We start from the raw sequence: 19,591 nt of genomic DNA on the forward strand, positions 1-19,591 counted from the left end.
AGTATGTGTAAGACTATGTGTGTGTGAGACTGTGTGGGTGTTTACCTAATATATGTATTATATATTTTCCAAGATATATAAGTGAGTAATATAATAAATTATATTTTATGTATGATATAATATAATATAATATAATATAATATAATATAATATAATATAATATAATATAACATAATATAATTAGGGCTGTCAAATGATTTTTAAAAAATTACATAATTAATTACACTTTTTTGTAATAAATCATAATTAATCACGAAAAGTGACACAAACACACACGCACACACACACACAGACAACACGCGCAGTACTTCGCATACGGTGAGAAGGGATCCCTTCAGATTCATCAACACGTACAATCGCGTTCATCAAATTTGCTTTACAAGCAAGGATTCTGACACAGCAACATAAGGCAGATGCTTTACAAAAGTTATGTGTAGAAGGGACACACATCAAACTTATGAAATGTGAGGGCTCATGGAAGCAGCTTAAAAGCAAAGAATAGGGCTGTGTTTGACAGCTTGTGACTTTATCTGCCACTTTCACTGAGTAAATTTACATGGACACCAATACTACACTTTTATGATTAAGATAATACTGATTAAGAGTCTACCATGTATGCAGCGATTTTTGTTTACCTTAAGGGATCACGGGAGTCCCGAAATGCGGGCATTTTTCTTTCTGATCGCCATGCGGTATCAAATTCCATTAAAACTGAACTACTAAACTGCAATTAAAGTGTAAAGATTAAAAATGAAACATCGAAATTGCATAAAACTCTGGAAACGCAGGATAACCTAGTGATGCGACATTAATTGTTTTATACTGAAACTTTCCTTCTAAAAACACATCCTTGGTCTTATCCAAATTTCTTTGCATGCTAAACACACGCAGGGCCGGAGCAAGCTAAACTGGCGCTCTAGGCAAACTGCAATCAACCCGAAAGTGACCGGTTCGCGGATGAAAAAAAGGACGGTGAGGGAGGGGGGGTGGGTGTAGCGGATGAAAGTGAGGACCGGGGGTTCGCTCAGTTTTCTGCTGCTTTTTTTTAACGTTTAAAATATTTTTAATAATCACGTGCGTTAACGCACTAATTTTGACAGCCCTAAATTTTCATTCAATATTTCATTTTCTTGTCAGCTTAGTCCATTTATTAATCACTTTATTGAATAATTATTAATTTGAATGAACCACCAACTTATCTAGCACGTTTTTACGCAGCGGAAGCCCTTTCAGCCGCAACCCATCTCTGGGAAACATTCACACACACACACATACACATACACATACACACACACACACACACACACACACACACACACACACACACTCACACTCACACTCAAACACTACGGACAATTTAGCCTACCCAATTCACCTGTACCAAATGTCTTTGGACTGTGGGGTAAACCGGAGCACCCGGAGGAAACCCACTCAAATGCAGGGAGAATATGCAAACTCCACACAGATAATATAATATAATATAATATAATATAATATAATATAATATAATATAATATGATATAATATAATATAATACAATATAATATAATTACATTTCAGCATTGTACTTTTTCCATTGTACTTTTACATTTACTTATTTATCTTGGTCCTTGATTTATTTGGGGTCACCACAACAGAATGAACTGCCAATTACTTTGGCATATGTTTTATGTGGCGGAAGCGCTTCCAGCCACAACCCAGCTCTAAGAGTACACTAATTTGTAAATTCCCAGTACTGGGAAACACCCATACACTCTGTCATTCACTCACTCACTTGCAAACATGCAAAACACTACACTACATTATTTATTTATTAGCTGTTTCATACAATGAAATAAAAACTAAACTAAATTTTTTTTCAATATTCTTTCTTGTGTGTGTGTGTGTGTTTATGACTTTATTAATTACAATAACAACATATAATCATAATACATGAATTTTCAAAATAAACAGCTGCAACATACATTGATTTAGAGAAGGTTTACAGCATATAATAAGGCAGTGTGTCATTTGCGGCGCTGTGAACACCGAGCAAATGTTGCATTATGGAGACATAATCACTGACACACGAGCTGTAATTTTTCTCATATCAGATGACGCTTCATTGTACCAGTCTGCGGAGTTTAAAATGACCGGTTTGAGAACGTGTGGCTAATGGCTATTTATTAGAGTTCAGACAAAGTTTTGCCCCTCTGATGCTCATACTGCTGTCTGGCTTGGTATAGCCGCAGATTTGTATGAAGTGATACTCAGGCGCTGCTCTGTCATTTCCATCCGTGACGTCAGTTTATTTAGCTCGTGAGCGCAGCATGCTTGATATAAGGGACGGTTCCGACAGCTATGTCAACATTTCCCTGACTCGAGTCTACTTCTGACTGTAGACTATAAAACGCCGCTACCTCTCTGCAATGTCACTCAAAATTATACTCATCATCTTGATCGCGTGTCCCCTTGCGCTCACAGGTAAGTCTTGCAAAATTAATTAAAGTCTTACTTCCACTGATCAAAATATGGTGACTTGGTCATTAACTCGATTCTACATGTGTTCTAAATGTTCAGAGTTGTGCCTTACATATTAAAGAACTGCGAAGAGAAATGTCGATTATTACAATATTTTATAATGCTTAATCAATCTATTGTTTATATGGTTATGATTATTGTATAGCTTTTGTTTCTAAACATGAGTTATAGATACCTTGATATTATTTGACATGTTTTACATTCTTTAAAACACTTTCATGTATCGTTTTAATGTATTTTTAAAATGAATAATTTTTTTGTCATGCATATTTTTGAATGTTTGCGTTTTGCATCACTTTAAATTGATATGCCATATCGGTGTATTTGCCTGTAAAGTAGGAGAAGATTCCTGAAAGTTAATTTAAGTTGTTAACACAATGAGTTGGTGAATGTTGTTTCCTTAAATGAACAGCTTTGTGAGTCATGTAGAATTAGAATGTAATCATAATCCTTTTAATTATCATGTAGATTTGTGAGACTGGTTTTACTCTGCAGATCTAAGAAGTTATGTTGAATGACCTGAGTGTATTAAAAACCACAGGTGAAAAAATTGTCAAGCTAAATTAGCACAGAAGTGCTGAATAAATTGCCTTGTTAATATCTTGTCTGTAGATCTTCCCAAAAGGGTTTGTTCCTGAAAAAGCCTTGTGGTCCTAGAATAGTAAGGATGATTAACATTTGTAAATTAAAATAATAACCAAATTGTAAAGCATCTTCCTGTTTGGACTCTCAGCCTCATTAAATATCATAATTTTCTGTGTCATTTAGGAAAATTTCCATTACTGTACACTTAATACATGGTGGTTTTGCTGTAAAAAATAGCTGCGCTATAAAAAAGATTTGTGGTTTGTCATAGTTTGTTAGACTGTGACCTTCTGTGATCTGTCATTACAAAAGAAATTCCCTAAATCCCAATAACTTACTTTTTATCATTTTAAGCAGTGAAGAATTTCACATACTCCTGGGGTATCTCATTGTCAACCTGAAGTCGGTGAAAGAGCCTGGTTCAGCCTGTCAGATTGACTTGAGACTAGCTGGCAATGAGCCACAGGATGTAACCAGAATGGTGTCCAGCTGCAATGGAATGCATCATTTGACTGATTTATTAGATTAAAACTTTAACAGCATTTAAAATTTGTTTTGGTCTCTTTTTCAGGCAGAAAATGGACATATAATGGTGAGTAATTTTCATCGTTATGTACCAGTGTTAAAACAAGTCATTTAACAGACATCTTTACTGTGTTTTAGTATTATGCTGCTTGATATTTTTGTGAAAGCATATATATTTTTGATGATCAGGTTTAATTTATTCAAACAATCAAATTGAACTGATTTACAAAAATAAATTAAAAACTAACCAAATACATTTTGCTATTTTGAGACTATTAAACGCTTTGCTTAATGTTAAAAGGTTTACTAAAATGTCAGAGATGCGTACAAAGATTGTGAATTTGTCTACTAATGTGTAAGATAAGGGAACGAATGCAACTTAGACTCTGAAACATTAGGAAACTTAATATAAATGGCGCAAATTAGGTTGTTGTTGCTTTCCTTATACTGAGCAGATGCAATTGTTTTTACACAGGAAAAAAAGATCATCCAGCCATCTGCTACAGAGATCATCAGAATGTTCTCTTTACACCTTAAAAAGCTTTAAAACAAACATACTTAATCATGGCTGTTGCAGTGTTCTGGTCAATTGCCTGTACCTAGGAAACCAAACAGGTTTCTGGTTACTATCCTTATTGGTAAGTCCTATTCCTGGACAGGCCTATAAGGTGTTATCACTAACAATCCTAACATGTAATTTCAGAGTGGACATGGAGACCTTCTGGCAGCCATGAAGAAAGTTTTAAACAGCATGTTGCTGCTGGAAAGTGGGAACTCGTTGGGCAAAGCTGACCTTCTTTTGACTCCATTGGCTCTTGAGCTCTGAATTATTCTCACCATGTCAATCATGTCATTCCTGTTAGTTTGCCCACTAGCTCACTCTCATGTTCTCATAAGCTTTTCAAGAGGTCATGCTTAATTACTGTAAGATCATTATACCATAGAACCAAATTACACATGGTATGTTTAGTTTGGATTATTTAAAGCTGTTTTAAACTAAGATATAAATTAACAGAAGGTACTTAAAACCCAAACTCGCTTTTGCCTGTAGTTTAAAGCTCCCTATATTTAGGAAAGAAGACTGTATAATAGCATTATGTTTCTGTGTCTAGCACACTGCAGTTTAAATGTCATCTGAAATACTTGTTAAATAATTTTCACTTCTTCATGCAAGTTTAGAAAGTCTATAAATCAGACTATGTTGGTATGTGCTATATTTTAGACTTGACGACTAAGAGTTTTAGACAACATGATCATCAAAACAACCACCCTATAAGCAAATTGCTAATTTAAGCTGCTGCTAAAACTAGATTTTTGTGTTAACAAAGAAAGTCAATTATGGTGTAAAGTCAGCACCATTATGATGATTTAAGTTGGGTTCTTATTGTTAAGTTGTTCCTAAATACTAGTAGTTACTAATGTGCACTGCGTTATTGCTCTATGCTGTTGGAAGTTTTACTGCTTTCAAGTATTGCTATGGTGCTATTGTGTAGTTGGTGGCCAAAAGCAAAAGAGCCCATCTCCAAGTAATTATTATGCAATTGTTGAGGGTTTGTGTACGCTAACGTGTTCTAAGTGCTTTCTGGGTTTTCACTCTGTGGTTGTTAAAGCCATGCAAGGCAGTTTATAGATATTTGTTTAGTGGTTCTTCTCATTAAATATATATTAAGATGTGGACAATGTGACAATAGAGTTGAGTGTCTAAATCAGCAGCCTGTTTGAAATACCATGATGAATGCCTCAAGAAACAGTGCAGTTCTTGTGCTGCAGTATAGATGTTATCATGTCTGTCAAGCAGGGCTCAGATCAGTGTTGTTCTTTGTGCTGGCTAACACTGAAAAAGCTCTTGATATTCTGAGTCTGAATTAATTCTGCTTAGTCAAGGCAATTTAGAATGAATTTAGAATGACATAAAACCTCCACTTCCTTAGGCTTAAAAAAAGCCTAAATACAGAAAACAGAAAGTTGAGATTATTATTTTAGCACAAGGTAAACTGAACAGACATAAATAATATTTTAAATCATGCAGATCAGTAAGGAAAGAACTGAAGTAAGTGGTCTAATAACCGATGCATAGTAACTGTATAACAATGTGATAAATGTTCTTGTACAGCACTTTTTTTGCTCAGTCAACCATACAGTAATTAATTTATTCATAATGTATTTATATAATCACCAAGGATTTACTTTGCATTTGTTGCAAGCAGTGTGTGCCCTCAGCATCCAGCAGTTTAGTGTAATAATGGCAAGCAATTTCAGAGAGCTGCAGATGGTTTACCATAAAAGTTTGCTCATACATAACAGGGTCAGAGTTATGATTTAAGTTTGTAAAACCTCCAGGACTGCCACAGGCATTTGGTGTGATTGTGATGGAGAACCTAGTCCAGATGAAAAAATGAACTGAGCAGTGAGTAATTACGACCGCAAGGGAGGAACGTTAAGCTACTAAAAGAGACTCTCAATGCTGTCTTGCAGTTACTGCAATACAGAAAACAAAAGCTGTCCACAAAACCATGGTCATTATTGACAATATATATATATATAAAAAAACATGTAATCCCTTAGCAACAATAAACCACTTTTACTGCTACTGTTTCTGCAACTGAAACAATGACAATTTCATTTAAAGAGGCTAATTATTGTCATTTGTAAGTTTGTCATTTTATTTATTTTAAAAAAATCTGCTTAGGCAAGTTTAAACTCTGTTGGAAATAAAACCTTCCCTAAAGTAACAAAAATGATCTTTTATTGCTGGGTGTGGTATTCACACAAGAGCATTTATTTTGTAAGGGAGTGCTGTGTGACTGCTGACTTTAGTCTCTGTCTTTGACCAATTTTAATGCTGTTTAATTTAATGCCAACAAATGTTTAATTTAGTGCATCAGTCAGAGAATGATGCTTTCCCTGACTTTTTGTTTCAGGACTTGATGGAGAACACGACTGGCCCACCAACTATCCGTTTTGTGGAGGAGCATTCCAGTCCCCAATCGATTTCCAGACACATTTGCTGAGATATGATCCAAACTTGCCACCCATCCAGGTCCAGAACTATAACCTGTCAACCAGTGAGCAGCTCACTCTTGGCAACAATGGGCACTCTGGTGAGTACATTATACACTCTCAAAAATAAAGATACAAAATTTGTCACTGGGGCAGTTCTTTTTGAAAAGGTACCACCTCAGTGACAGATTTTGTACCTTTATTTCTGAGTGTGTAGAGCATACCGTTTTTTTTTTTTTGTTTCTTTTTTTTTTTTAAACACATCTTTTAAAACTTCAACATTTAAAGAAGTTACATTTTATATGGCTAAGTAGACTGTTCATTCCCTATAACAGATGAAAGGATTTGTGGTTGTTAGACTAATGAGACTGTGTGTTACATATAAAAGAAAAATAGACTTTCTTCTTAAGCTTAATTTCTGGTTCACCATGAAGAAAATGACAGAAGGATCTATTTTGCATGTCCGCCATAGCAATTTTCTATAAGTACCTGCTTATTACAATAGATCAAACCTGTTTGTATTTTAGTCTGGAAAATGCAACAAAGCTTTGATTCAAGGTAATGTCTTAACATCACAAGTGCTGATTTTCTAGGTAATGGGCATATTCTGCTGTATTTTTAGACAAATGTGCATTAAACAGACAAAAGTTGTTCCATCTACCTTTGCTGAACTGTAAATGTTTACCTAAGTGTGACTTATGTTATTGTATTTACTCTCACTCCAAAGAGTCATGTATATGGCAAATAGAGAAGGAAGGTTTGTAGTTAACTAAGTTGACAGTTGTGCCATAGATTTCATGCCATGAGAGTAAATACTGATGGTTTTCTGACATTTATACTTATACACTACTCATGTATACTACATGATGTCACAGGCCTAGGCGAGTAAAATAAATCGATTTAAAGAAATAGTTAACTCAAAAATGAAAATGAAATCATTTACTCACCCTTCACTTGTTTCAAACCTGTCTATTGTTATTGTTAAACACAAATTCTAAGATACTTTGAAGGAAGAAATATATAATTCCTTCCTTTGTATTTAGCAGAAAGATTAAATCTGTAAAGGTTTATAAACAGCTGAGGGTGAGTAATAATTTTTGGGGGTGGCATATCCCTTTAAGTCTTTTCATGTAGTTTTTGCATTCCTGTGACATATTGTCTTTTAGAGTAGTTCTGCCTAGGCATGGGTCAGTATAACATTTGGACGGTATGATAACCTTGGATAAAAATATTCTGGTTTCACGGTATTGTGATTACTGCTCTAAAATATATTCATTTTAATTGTCTGGGTAAAAAACAAAAACTATTTTCTCTTTTAAACACAATATGTTTTATCTTTTGAAAGATTTATAATATTTTGGAACAGTAAACATGTCAGGCTGAATAATTAAAATCAGTCACTGACTTCTGCTTTCTTCATTAGTTTCAAAAACACAGATTTCTTTACGATTTAAAATGACATCTTTGGATAATTTTTCTGCTGAAGATACTGTTGTCCTAAAAAATGTAAATAAAAAATCTTAAACATACCTTAGGAAATTTGGAAAGTTTGGCGGTTTTAAAACCTTGACTTTTCCAAAATATACAGTATAAGTATACTGTATCTTGAAAATGGTTATCATCCCATGCCTAGTTCTGCGACAGTTCACAATCCTGTTGTATTTAGTTCATTATATATTAGTGTCAAAACTGTGATGGGATGCACTGTGAATGATAGATTCAGCCAAAAAAACGCTCACTGAAAATGCTCATGTGCACATTTCAACCAAAAATGTTTGTGAATGCATATTTAGTAAATGAGACCCACTGTCTTGCTTTATTTTATCAAACAAAGTAATGGCAAGCAAAACAAGAGCAGGACATTTCTTAGCGACAAAAAGCAGTTTGAAAAAAATCTATTAAGTGCTTCATTCATAAAGACTGTCATTTGTATATTTCAATCACTTTGAACATATCATTTAAAAATTATTTGAATATTGGAATGTAATGGAACATTATCTTTGAAAAAGCATGGAATCCTGATCTGTGCAAATTGAGAATTTTGAGAGAAAAAAAAAGCCCAGCGTAGGTTTTTTTATGAACTTCTGTGTGAATAGTACTTTGTGCATTAACTTTTTTTGGTCTTAACGTGGCTGTGGCTTGAATGTGGAATTTACTATTTACTTTCTTTTCTTTATCCACAGTGCAGTTGTCATTGCCATCTCACATGTACATATCCAGCCTTCCTCACAGATATTCAGCAGCTCAGCTCCACTTCCACTGGGGCTCTTCTAACCTGCTGACTGGATCAGAACACACTGTTAATGGCAAGCAGTTTGCTGGAGAGGTACAGTAAACATGATCACCTATGTCAGCTCAAAGATGAGACATATGCCTGGTTTCAAAGCCTAAATCTAGTCAAAGACCCAAGTCTAAGTTGTTTCAATTGAAGGAAACTTGCATGTACTGATCTTAAAGTATATCAGAGGCTTTGTTTTGTCTCAGGATGGAAGCTAGTAATAATTAACAATTACAAAAATGTCCCAATTAAACTATGGACTAATAATGGCATAGTATTGCACACTATGAAATGCACTTAATTTCTAGAAACAAATAATCAAGAACCAATCCTAGGTTCCTGACAGTCCTGAAAGGAGTTAAGGCCTTGGTATATTTCAAAACAAAATTGCAACAAAAAAAGACTTGAGCAAAAATTTAAAGCAAAATCTGGCCCAATAATTTAAGCTCATATCTCCATATACTCCATTTATATAACCCTATAACTCTATCTTCTTTAATGTGCTTAGTATCCAGGCAGTTCAGAGTCATAACAGGAGAATAATGATACAGTCTTGATGGGATAAAGCAGCAGACACTAACATCAAAATTGCAAAATTTTTGGACCACAGTAGAACCATAATTAAGGAGGGTAGGTTTAGGGTTGAGGTAGGGGTAGACATTAATAAAATACAATTTAATAGGTAATTTAATAAATAATATTAACAATTCTCATTATATAATTACAGTTTTTTAGTTCTGGGCAAAAATTAATCATGATTTATCACATCCAAAATAAAAGTTTGATTTGACATAATATGTGTGTGTACTGTGTATTTTTATTTTGTATATATAAATGGAAACATGCATGAATATATTTGAGAAAATGTTTATTTATATGTAGATATAAAATATATGTTTGTTACAAATTATATATAATATCTATGTAACAAAATAGTTTTGAGTCTATGTATATATCTATCACATATACATTATAAATAATATATATAATACACACATATATTAAGTCAAAACAAACTTTTATTTTGGGTGTGAATAATCTGTCTAGCTTAATGTTTTTACATTACTGTGAGGGTGGGGCTCGCAGCTGTATCCCTTCTAGCAACAATCAAAAAGCATCCAGCACAACAGCAGCAATAGTAACATTAATAAACTGGAGGATTGAGTAGCAGAGTTGGTATAGATGTATCCATTCCACGCATGTACATTCACTTGCAAAGAAATTGCAAAGACTTGGAGTCACACACCAGACAATAAACAGAACCACGTTGCACCAGTCTGATAAAGTTTTAAACATTGTTCCATTCACTGTCTAGCCCAGTGGTGTCCAAACTTGGCCCTGGATGGCTGGTGTCCTGCATAGTTTAGCTCCAACTTGCTTCAACACACCTGGGAGGAAGTATCTAGTATATCTAGTAAGAGCTTAATTAGCTGGTTCAGGTTTGTTTGATTAGGGTTGGAGCTAAACTCTCCTGGACACCGGCCCTCTAGGACCGAGTTTGAACACCCCTGGTCTAGCCTCAGCAAATAGACAGCAATGTGGCATGCCTCTGTAGCACTTGTTCTGTGACAGGCTGAAAAAGGCTGTTTGCCTCATATGAAAGTTGTCTTTAGAAGTTAAGTCGAGAGGCATGCTACAGTCCCGACAACTGCAGCGCGTGGGTGAGGGAAGGTTCAAGAACAGTACATCATCACTCAGCCTTTTCAAACTTCTTTTTAACCTCAAGCAAATAACGAAATAGAACCTCATTTGAAGTATATTGAGGCCTTTATGTCCAGTTGTATGAAGTTTTGGTCAGTTAATGGGTTGGCCAGAATTACCAGCAGTTCTGTTTTATAGAGTTTGAGTTGAAACTGGTGGTCAATCATCCAGCAGGAAATATTTTTCAGACATGCTAATATCAAGGCAGGGGTCATCGGATCATTCGGTTGGAATGATTGGTAGAGTTGGGTGTCATCTGTATAGCATTAGTATGAAAAGCCTTTTTTTTCTGAATGAGGATACACTATCTTGCTCCTGGGATAACTTCAACCCTCCAAGAGACCCTTAAATTTCCTATCTGAGAGGTAAAAGCTAAACCACTGAAGTGCAGTTCCTAAAATCCCCATTGTCTTGAGTTTTGCTAAGTTAATTTGGTGGTTCACAATATCAAAATTAGCAGATAAATTCAGCAAGAACACTGAGGATTTGCATGCAGCTTTTGTAAATCTCTGGGTTTCTACTGCTGAGAGCAGAGCAGTCTTAGTCCCTGCTTTTGAAAATGGACCGGTTCATGTCAGAGAAATTGTTATGACAGACAGACTGATTAATTGATTGATTTACCTGGTTGCTTATTAAGGACAGATTCTGTTGTATTCAGATGCATGTAGTACACTTCAATTCTGACAAATACCCTAATGTCTCCATGGCTGTGGACAAACATGATGGACTGGCTGTGCTGGGAGTTTTTATTGAGGTGAGTTTAGACCCCAAAACCACCTAGACTAATGCAAATTTTTATTCTTGCAATTAATTGAGCATAGCATTTCACTCAGTATATTGGGGTGATTATTCCTGTTTGTTTATTGTCTGTCACATCAACACATCTTTATAAGAGTATATTTTCTAATCAGTCAATGTTTTGTTCCATTTAGATTGGAGAATCCAACCCAGCTTTTGACAAACTTTTCAGATTCATCAGTGGAGTAAAGTACAGAGGTATGTTACTTTAATGTTATTTGAAGTATCAGTGTGCACAAATATTCTAACACGTTCCTTTGGTTGACCTGTGAACTGGCAGATCAGAAAATACAAGTACCAGCATTTAACATCCGTGCACTGCTACCAGACCGATTGGATCAGTATTACCGTTACGATGGTTCTCTGACCACACCACCCTGCTATCCTAGTGTGCTATGGACAGTGTTCAGAAAACCAGTCACAATTTCAAGAAAACAGGTAAACTATTTATGCCTATTAGGCTCAAATTCATTTCCACTGTCATTAATATGACCAAGGAGGACTTTATAATCTAGAACTAGGCTATCCATATGATTATGCTTGCAAACTGAACTGAACTGTCACTTACTTTTGATTGGCCATCAATAAGTGTAGTATGTAATACAAGTAGTTATTACGATCAGCTTGTCAGAGTTACCAGCGATCTAGCCCATGCAGATTGCTAGAGAACTACAATCTGCTGGTATACGGACTACAAGTCCAGTCATGCAAAACACACACACTCATCTGCTCCAAGTCATTATTGATTACACTTCTACAGCTGATGCTACTCATGGACTGATTACACACACATATATGCGACTCATTTTGAAACTCTCATCAGTCTTGTTATTCTAAACTGTGAACATTGCGACGCGGTTTCCTTGCCTTCTGTATTTGAACCTTGCTTTGTTTCGTTTATTCTTGTCTGCTGCATGCCTTTGACCATCTGGCTGTTTATTGACCACGACTCTGGATTGCCCGTAAATCTGTTTGCTCCTGTGTTGACTGTTGCTTGCTTGACCATCCTGCTAATAAATCCTGTGTTTGGATCGGCACCCCTGTTGTCAGCGTCACTTCACGTTACACAGCTGCTAAAAGCTAACTAGCCAAATCTTGTCCTTTTAGGTAATAGTAGGTAATAGTTTTGCTGTTTTTAATAATGTTTACTGTTGTACTATTTTTACAGTTTTTGGCATTGGCCACAGCTCTATATGCCTCCTTTGCCCAAGACTCTTCTTCCATGCCACTTCATGAAAATTACCGGAAGTCACAACTCCCTGATAACAGAGTGGTACTAGTTTCCTTCAGAGAAGGTAAGAGAATTTATATTGTAATATGTATACAGTTTAGCAGGCCATAACTTTAGCAGTAGATTGCTTTCTCTCTTATTCTCTTTTAACGTCTGCACAAGGATTCAGTTTATGCACTGTTACCTTTATTCCTAAATGAAAAACTACTACTGCAGGCTCCTTTAAAAGGAAAAAAACAATGGCTGTTTTTATAAGCTGCTTCAACTGACATAAATCTTTACCTTTAAACCTGTTTTAGAGTTGCTGCACCACAACATTTGTTTATCAGGTATTTTGTTGCTGTGAGAGAAGCCTGAGTTTGCTGTCTTCACCAGAGGCTTATGATCTGCTTCAGTCTTGCTGTTTCTAACATTCTTGCATGAAGGCTCATTTCATGAAAAACCAAGTCTACCACTTACAGCATGATTTACTGCATGGCAACATTTTCTATGAAGCTGAATGATGGAGAAGAATGGTTGGTCCTTCATTTTTTCTTCCAGGCCCTGCACTAGTAATGCTTAGTCCTAGCAGTTCACATTTGCAATGCTTGAACTCCTCTGTTGATTATGTCTGGTGCAGGACTGCATGGTATTCTTTCAGTGGCAAGCCCCTTTCATAGAAGACAAGTCGTTCAGAAGCTTCTGGTGGGTGACCTTGCAGACCTTGCTGACGAGGGACTCTATCAGCTTCTCCCAAAGTTGAGTCTTCATACAGATACAGATAAGAAGTTAAAGAGGCCCAAGAAGCAGAGACACTGGAGCCAGGCAACCCAGAAACATCAGTGGTCAAAGAACAATGTGCCAAGCGACAATGGCTACTCCTCTTCTGTTGGGAAAAACATTCCAACACCATGGTATATGGGAGCACTTGAAACAGGTAAAGGGATGTGTTTTGTATCCTTGGAAGAGCAGGTTATTCATCAGCTGGAGAGGTACCAAGCAAAGGGTCTGATGGTCGAAGCTCTGAGAGAGGTAGTTTTTCCAGAGCTGAACCTTAGAAGTTATTTGCATTGCCGATCTGATCTAGACCTTCAGACTATAAGACAACTCATACAAGGAAGATCCCGAGATGAGGCGGCAGAGCTGGAACAATCACTGACTAAAGCCATGCTGAGGCAGATGAGAAGGCAAATTAAGCGGCGTAGAAACCCAAACATAAAAACCACCATGGGGCATCCTCAAGCCACAGTTCCCAAAGACTACAACTTGGAGCTTGCCTACCATAGACCTCAACATGTCGAATGGGAAGATTAAATCCAGGGAGGGCTGCAAACCTCCTAGAGGGCCTAAAAATATGCAGTACGCTGTCATGCATATTTAGTCAACTATACTCCCAAGGCTAGCACATCATTGACTAATGTTTATTTAGTTTGATAGTACTCCCCTCTAACACTCTTTCAGAGACTCTGATGGTTTTTGTCTCAAAACACATTTAAGCAAACTATTTTCATAACATTTTATTCAACTAGTTTTAAATAAAATTGTTATTTGAGAGAATAGCACACTAAATGACATTTGCTTGATGAATCTTAAAACACTTTTCAGTTTTCAGGATCCAGATTAAAATGTAATGATTAGTCTAGACTAAAAGTTTGTCTGTTTTAAACATTAGTGAGGTTTTTGTGGGAGAGAAAGACTCAAACTATCTTAATTATGATATACAGTGTACAACTCAAAGACAAAGACCATAATGTTGAGGGCATATTTTTACATTTTATTGGGAAAAGTTGAGTTATATACTGCAGTAATTGTATTCTGTGGTTGAAAAGAGCTATGTTCAAATGAAAAGGGACAAAATCAGCATTTTAAGCGTTTTAACATTCTCTAACACTACATGGTGCTGTTTTTCTTTTGGGTGTGATCTGAGACGAGAGAGAAAGCAGACAGCATAATCTTTTTTTGTACACTGACTCAGATGTTAGTCTATATAATTTTTTGGTGAAATGTCTAGATCATGGATTGTAAAATAAAACCCATAACTTCAATTAAAATGAATCACTTCTTCCACTTATTAAAGATAAATGTCACTGTTTTATTTGAAACGTTTTTAGGTGATTATTATATGATACAATGGGACACATTTCTGAATTTTTGTATTTGACTTAAAAGTGAAATTTATTTATCTTTTACACATTTATGACCATCAGTAGTACATTCATTTGAAAGGAATAGATCATTTAAAAAAGGAATAGTAACCTCATGTCATTCAAAACCATTTTGAATTTGTTCTCCTGCTGAACGCATGAGAAGTCTTAGAAGATAAATACTTTCATTGTTTGGACAAACACAATAAAAAAATAAAAATAAATAAATAAACCCTCTTAAATTTAGCTTACTACCTACTTTTTTGTCCAAATGACTCCATTTTCATTATACTGTTTTTACAAACTTTTATCTCAATTCATATTTTCCTTTTTCTTCAAAGGAGACTTTACATGGATGAGCTGGGGTATGTTATAGTAAACAGATTATGCATGTCTGTGTGTGTTTGTGATGTGAGACAATTCCTCACCTCTGGCTAACAGACGTGACGTCTTATGACCATGCAGTGACGTGTAGTTGCAGTGTTGCATCACCCCTGTCTCTGGCCACAACATAATTGCTGTTGACATAAAATTGAACACATGAAGAGGGCATGTTTGGGCATTAAGCATGACTTTAGGACCTTATCATTGACGTATGTATGGTTTAGTTCTAATTGTAGCCCTGCAATGGTTGACAAATAGTTCTACTTTACACCACTGAGTCCTATGCGCGTATGTGTGCCTCACATTATACCACTGGCCTTGGTTTTGTTACCACATGTGTAATAATAGCCACAACTGTGAAATTTTAGGGTGTCACAGTGGCTCAGTGGTTAGCACTGTCGCCTCACATCAAGAAGGTTGCTAGTTTGAGTCCTGGCTGTGCCAGTTGGCATTTCTGTTTGGAGATTGCATGTTCTCCCCATGTTTGTGTGGTTTTTCTTCAGGTAGGTAAATTGGGTAAACAAAATTGACCATAGTGTATGAATATGTGTGGGAATGTGAGAGTATATGGATGTTTCCCAGTACTGAGTTGTGGCCGGAAGGACATCCGCTCATTTGTTCATTCTACTGTGTCGACCCCAATCAGGGACTAAGCCGAAGGAAAATGAATGAATAAATGTGTAATTTTGCTTATTACGTTTGTGGCTTTAAACAAGTGTGTGATGACTGTTAATCATACTGACAACAGTTAAACAAAAAGCTAATCTGGGTTAAGATATTTTTGATTTCAAGTATTAACAATTTTCCGAATTTACCATTGATACACACTAACATGCATGAATCATCCGTGAACATTATTCTAAATACATTTTATCCAAAATGTAATCTTTTTTTAGGGTCCAGTTTTCACAAACTAGACCATACTTAATGGATAAAATCAAATAAACTTTCTAAAATCAGTTACATTATAGAAATTTGATTATGGTTTGTAAATGTCATTTCATGTTGAAATTAAAATCTTCTGACTTTAAAAAATATTCTGTTACATGACACACAACTAGCCTTTTAAAACATAATATTTAAAATTAATTTAGCATAATATAAATGCAAGTATTCTGATAATTGTAAGATTAATTCTCCTTTCAGGTATCATAGCCTCAATAACAGCAGCATCCATGCTAGGACTGCTAATGATTATTACGCTGGTTTGGTGTATTTTGAGAAAAAGGTAAGTGGTAAATTCAACTCAAAATGAAATATCGATGCAGACATTTTACAGTTGTTTTGCCAATAATCACAGATGGAGCATTTTTATTTAGAGCAATCCATTAAATCTGGAATTTTGGCTTCCCTGTGCAGTTTTCTAAATGGATGTAAGTTGGTTACTTGAAATTACCACCCTGGCCAAATATTTCTTGGTTTGTAAATTATTTTTATTCAGACTTTAAATTGTGCTACACTATTGACAGTAGACCTTCTACCCACAAGATTTTACATTACCTTTTTGTGAGGTATGCTTAATGCACTGATACAATGCATTCAGTCAGATTTTTTTTAATTATTATTATTTTTTGTTAACATGTCTGTGTGCCACATACTTCAAACTTTAATTTTATTATTTTGGCATTAAAAAAAGTCCAATAACAAGAAATGAAGGTAAGTTAAATGATGCATATTCTATAATGCAATTCCATATTTTTTGTCCTGGAAATTAGGTAAATTATGATAAATTATTTAAAACGTAATGGCTTGTGCAAAGTTAATGTTCATTTAATCAAGTTTCAATGTTTATTACATATTAAGCGTAATATATACACACAGATTGGACAATGAAACTGAAATAACGTGTGTGTATGTGTTTGTGTGTGTGTATATATATATATATATATATATATATATATATACACAGAGGAAAATGAGGATATGACTGGCTCTGGCAAAACAGGATTTGAATGGCTCCTACGAAACACCCCAAAGTGACAAATTTATATTAAGATGAAGAGAATATATGAGAGATCTTTCATGTCCATTAAACCACTCTTTACACTGTATTCAATGCACCACACTTTATTCAATGCACTGAAAAATGTGATAATAAAAAAAGTTAACGTAACAAAGACACAATAACATCTTTGCATTTAAAATGACAACTGAACTAATGATACTTAACTACATTTGTTATAAAGATACATGTGGGCAAAAAAGTCTGGCATGCAAATTTCACTTGTGTTGAAGTTGGTCACCCTCACCAACAAAAAGCTGCTTGGTTTGAAAGAACCCTGTGTGGGCAGTACTTCGCCTATTGTATTGACAATAGACAATGAACATTTTTTTGCCTGAAAAGGTTTCCTAACATGACTTCACCCTAATTGTACCAAATTTTACTCAATTGTACTTGTTTAACTAGTTTAATACTTCCACATTTTACACCATAAACAGTCCTTTTGTTCTTTCCCTAGATCTTACACAGAAAAGCAGGAGGAGAAAAACAATGGGTGCAAGCTCTCTGAGAAAGAAGAACACATCTCTTAAGTATAACCTTTCAACAACTGATGAAACCTGAACAAATTAAAACATGAAATTTCTGTGCCAGATGATTTTTTTTATTCCTCCATGTATTTTTATCCTTGGCACATGATCCTGAGTACAGAGGAACTATCTGGTTGCGTGCAGCATTTATTTCAGAAATGTTAAAAGATTGACTATTTGAATACCAAGAGGTCTTCAACCACAATATATATATAAGACCCAAAATCCTAAGATGACACAAGAGGAGAACAAAAATATGTTGTTGCATGTAACCCACCAATCAACATCAAACCTGGTGCTTTGAGAAGCAGGAGCCATCATCTGCCAGGGTGGCCTTCTTTTGATGTCTACCGGCATGTGACATCTTTCTATAGTGCCAAGCAGACGTGGTGGGAAAACACAGCTTCTGCTTAAGGCAACGAGGACGTTTTGGTTCAGCATGGATATGCGGTGGCCTGAGATGGGTAGTTATGATGTCCCCACCCTATATTTACTATTGTGCTGTTTGACCGATTAGAGTAATGAAAGGGTATATGCAGAGCCGCGCTCTCAGTTCCCACTGTGCATGCCACAGAACTGGACTATTGTTTCTCAGTTTACATGTAGGTTGACCTTTGACCTGTCATTGCTGAAGCAATCATGAGACTAAACGCCCATGCAAACCCAGTAACCCATACAAATGTGAATTACAAGAGTGCTCAGACTTTCCCAAATACTTACAGTGATTACCTCACTGAAAACTACATGTTGAAGATTCACAATTTTTGAAGATGGATTTTATGGAAGTATGAAACAATAATAATGATTAGAACTGGAAACTCTGAATGATGTGAAGCTAATAATATCCATATTTTCATGTTGTGAGACACTGCATAAAACCATTTTCCATGTTGTTTCAGACTTGTTAAATTTGGTTAACTATGGTCTGTTTGCGGCGAGGCAGAGGCGCAGCAAGAAGGTCGCTGGGATGCTGGTTCGAACCTCGGCTCAGTTGGTGTTTCTGTGTGGAGTTTGCATGTTCTCCCTGCCTTTGCGTGGGTTTCCTCTGGGTGCTCCGGTTTACCCCACAGTCCAAAGACATGTGGTACAGGTGAATTGGGTAGGCTAAATTGTCCGTAGGGTATGAGTGTGTGTGGATGGATGTTTCCCAGAGATGGGCTGCGGCTGGAAGGGCATCCGCTGCGTAAAAACTTGCTGGATAAGTTGGTGGTTCATTCCGCTGTGGCGACCCGGATTAATAAAGGGACTAAGCCGACAAGAAAATGAATGAATGGTCTGTTTGCTGACTGATTGAATGATGCTGAAAAGCTGTTAGAGGCCTCTGATTCACTTCTGCAGCTGTATAACTGCGAGCAATACCTTTTTCAAATGAAAATATAATTTCATTTGATTTACCTTCAGCTAACTGACCCAGCCGAGTCTCGAACCATTCATTCTTGCTGTGAGTGCTAACCACTGAGCCACTATGTCACCTCAGATGAAAATGTAAATAGAATTGACAACTAATATGATTTTGTGTGTTAGCTAAAGGACATAGATGAAAACTTAATTTTTGTGCTGTTTTTGCGTACAGTGTTCCACTGTGTTGTGATATTTCTGTGCATTAAATTAACAAAGCAAAAAACAACAACATTTGTTTATTTTAAAAGCTACAGATTTCATAGGTAGGCTACAAGAAATGGTAAAATTAAAATAACTGCACATCTATGAATGTCAAATATCATCAATTTTAATCCTATAGTTTCATGGAGTTGGACACAGAAGTTATCGGACTTTACAAATTTATTGCTGGTGATATGTTTCATTTGCTGTTTTTATTGTAGGCAAATAAATTGGCATGTCATATTTATTGTTCGCATAATAATAATACTTATGGTGATGGAGCTATATTTTTACAAGCGCCCTGTCGATGTGAAA

At 35.7% G+C, this 19,591-nt stretch overlaps 1 protein-coding gene across 6 annotated transcripts; it reads left to right on the top strand.

The window, feature by feature from the left end:
• Positions 1-1,972: 1,972 nt before the first annotated feature.
• On the top strand, positions 1,973-19,519 carry ca12 (carbonic anhydrase 12). Of its 6 annotated transcripts, none has more exons than XR_015526587.1 (12): positions 1,973-2,463; positions 3,677-3,697; positions 6,552-6,731; positions 8,814-8,956; positions 11,268-11,363; positions 11,542-11,605; positions 11,688-11,845; positions 12,576-12,702; positions 12,938-12,967; positions 15,103-15,126; positions 16,292-16,518; positions 17,605-18,566. XR_015526587.1 is itself a non-coding variant. In XM_087312469.1 (12 exons), the coding sequence occupies exons 1-12, from the start codon at positions 2,409-2,411 to the stop codon at positions 17,675-17,677; spliced, it is 1,053 nt and encodes a 350-aa protein (XP_087168595.1). In that variant the 5' UTR covers positions 1,973-2,408; the 3' UTR covers positions 17,678-19,519. The 6 variants fall into 6 exon arrangements, 5 of the variants coding, with proteins under 5 accessions (XP_087168595.1, XP_087168596.1, XP_087168593.1 ...); XM_087312469.1 differs by having other exon boundaries at positions 16,292-16,373; positions 17,605-19,519; XM_087312470.1 differs by lacking the exon at positions 12,938-12,967 and having other exon boundaries at positions 16,292-16,373; positions 17,605-19,519.
• The last annotated feature ends 72 nt before the right edge of the window (positions 19,520-19,591 follow it).

This window comes from Danio rerio, chromosome 25 (genome assembly GCF_052040795.2).
Source record: "Danio rerio strain M-AB ecotype USA chromosome 25, GRCz13ab, whole genome shotgun sequence".
In the NCBI taxonomy this organism is placed as follows: Eukaryota; Metazoa; Chordata; class Actinopteri; order Cypriniformes; family Danionidae; genus Danio; species Danio rerio.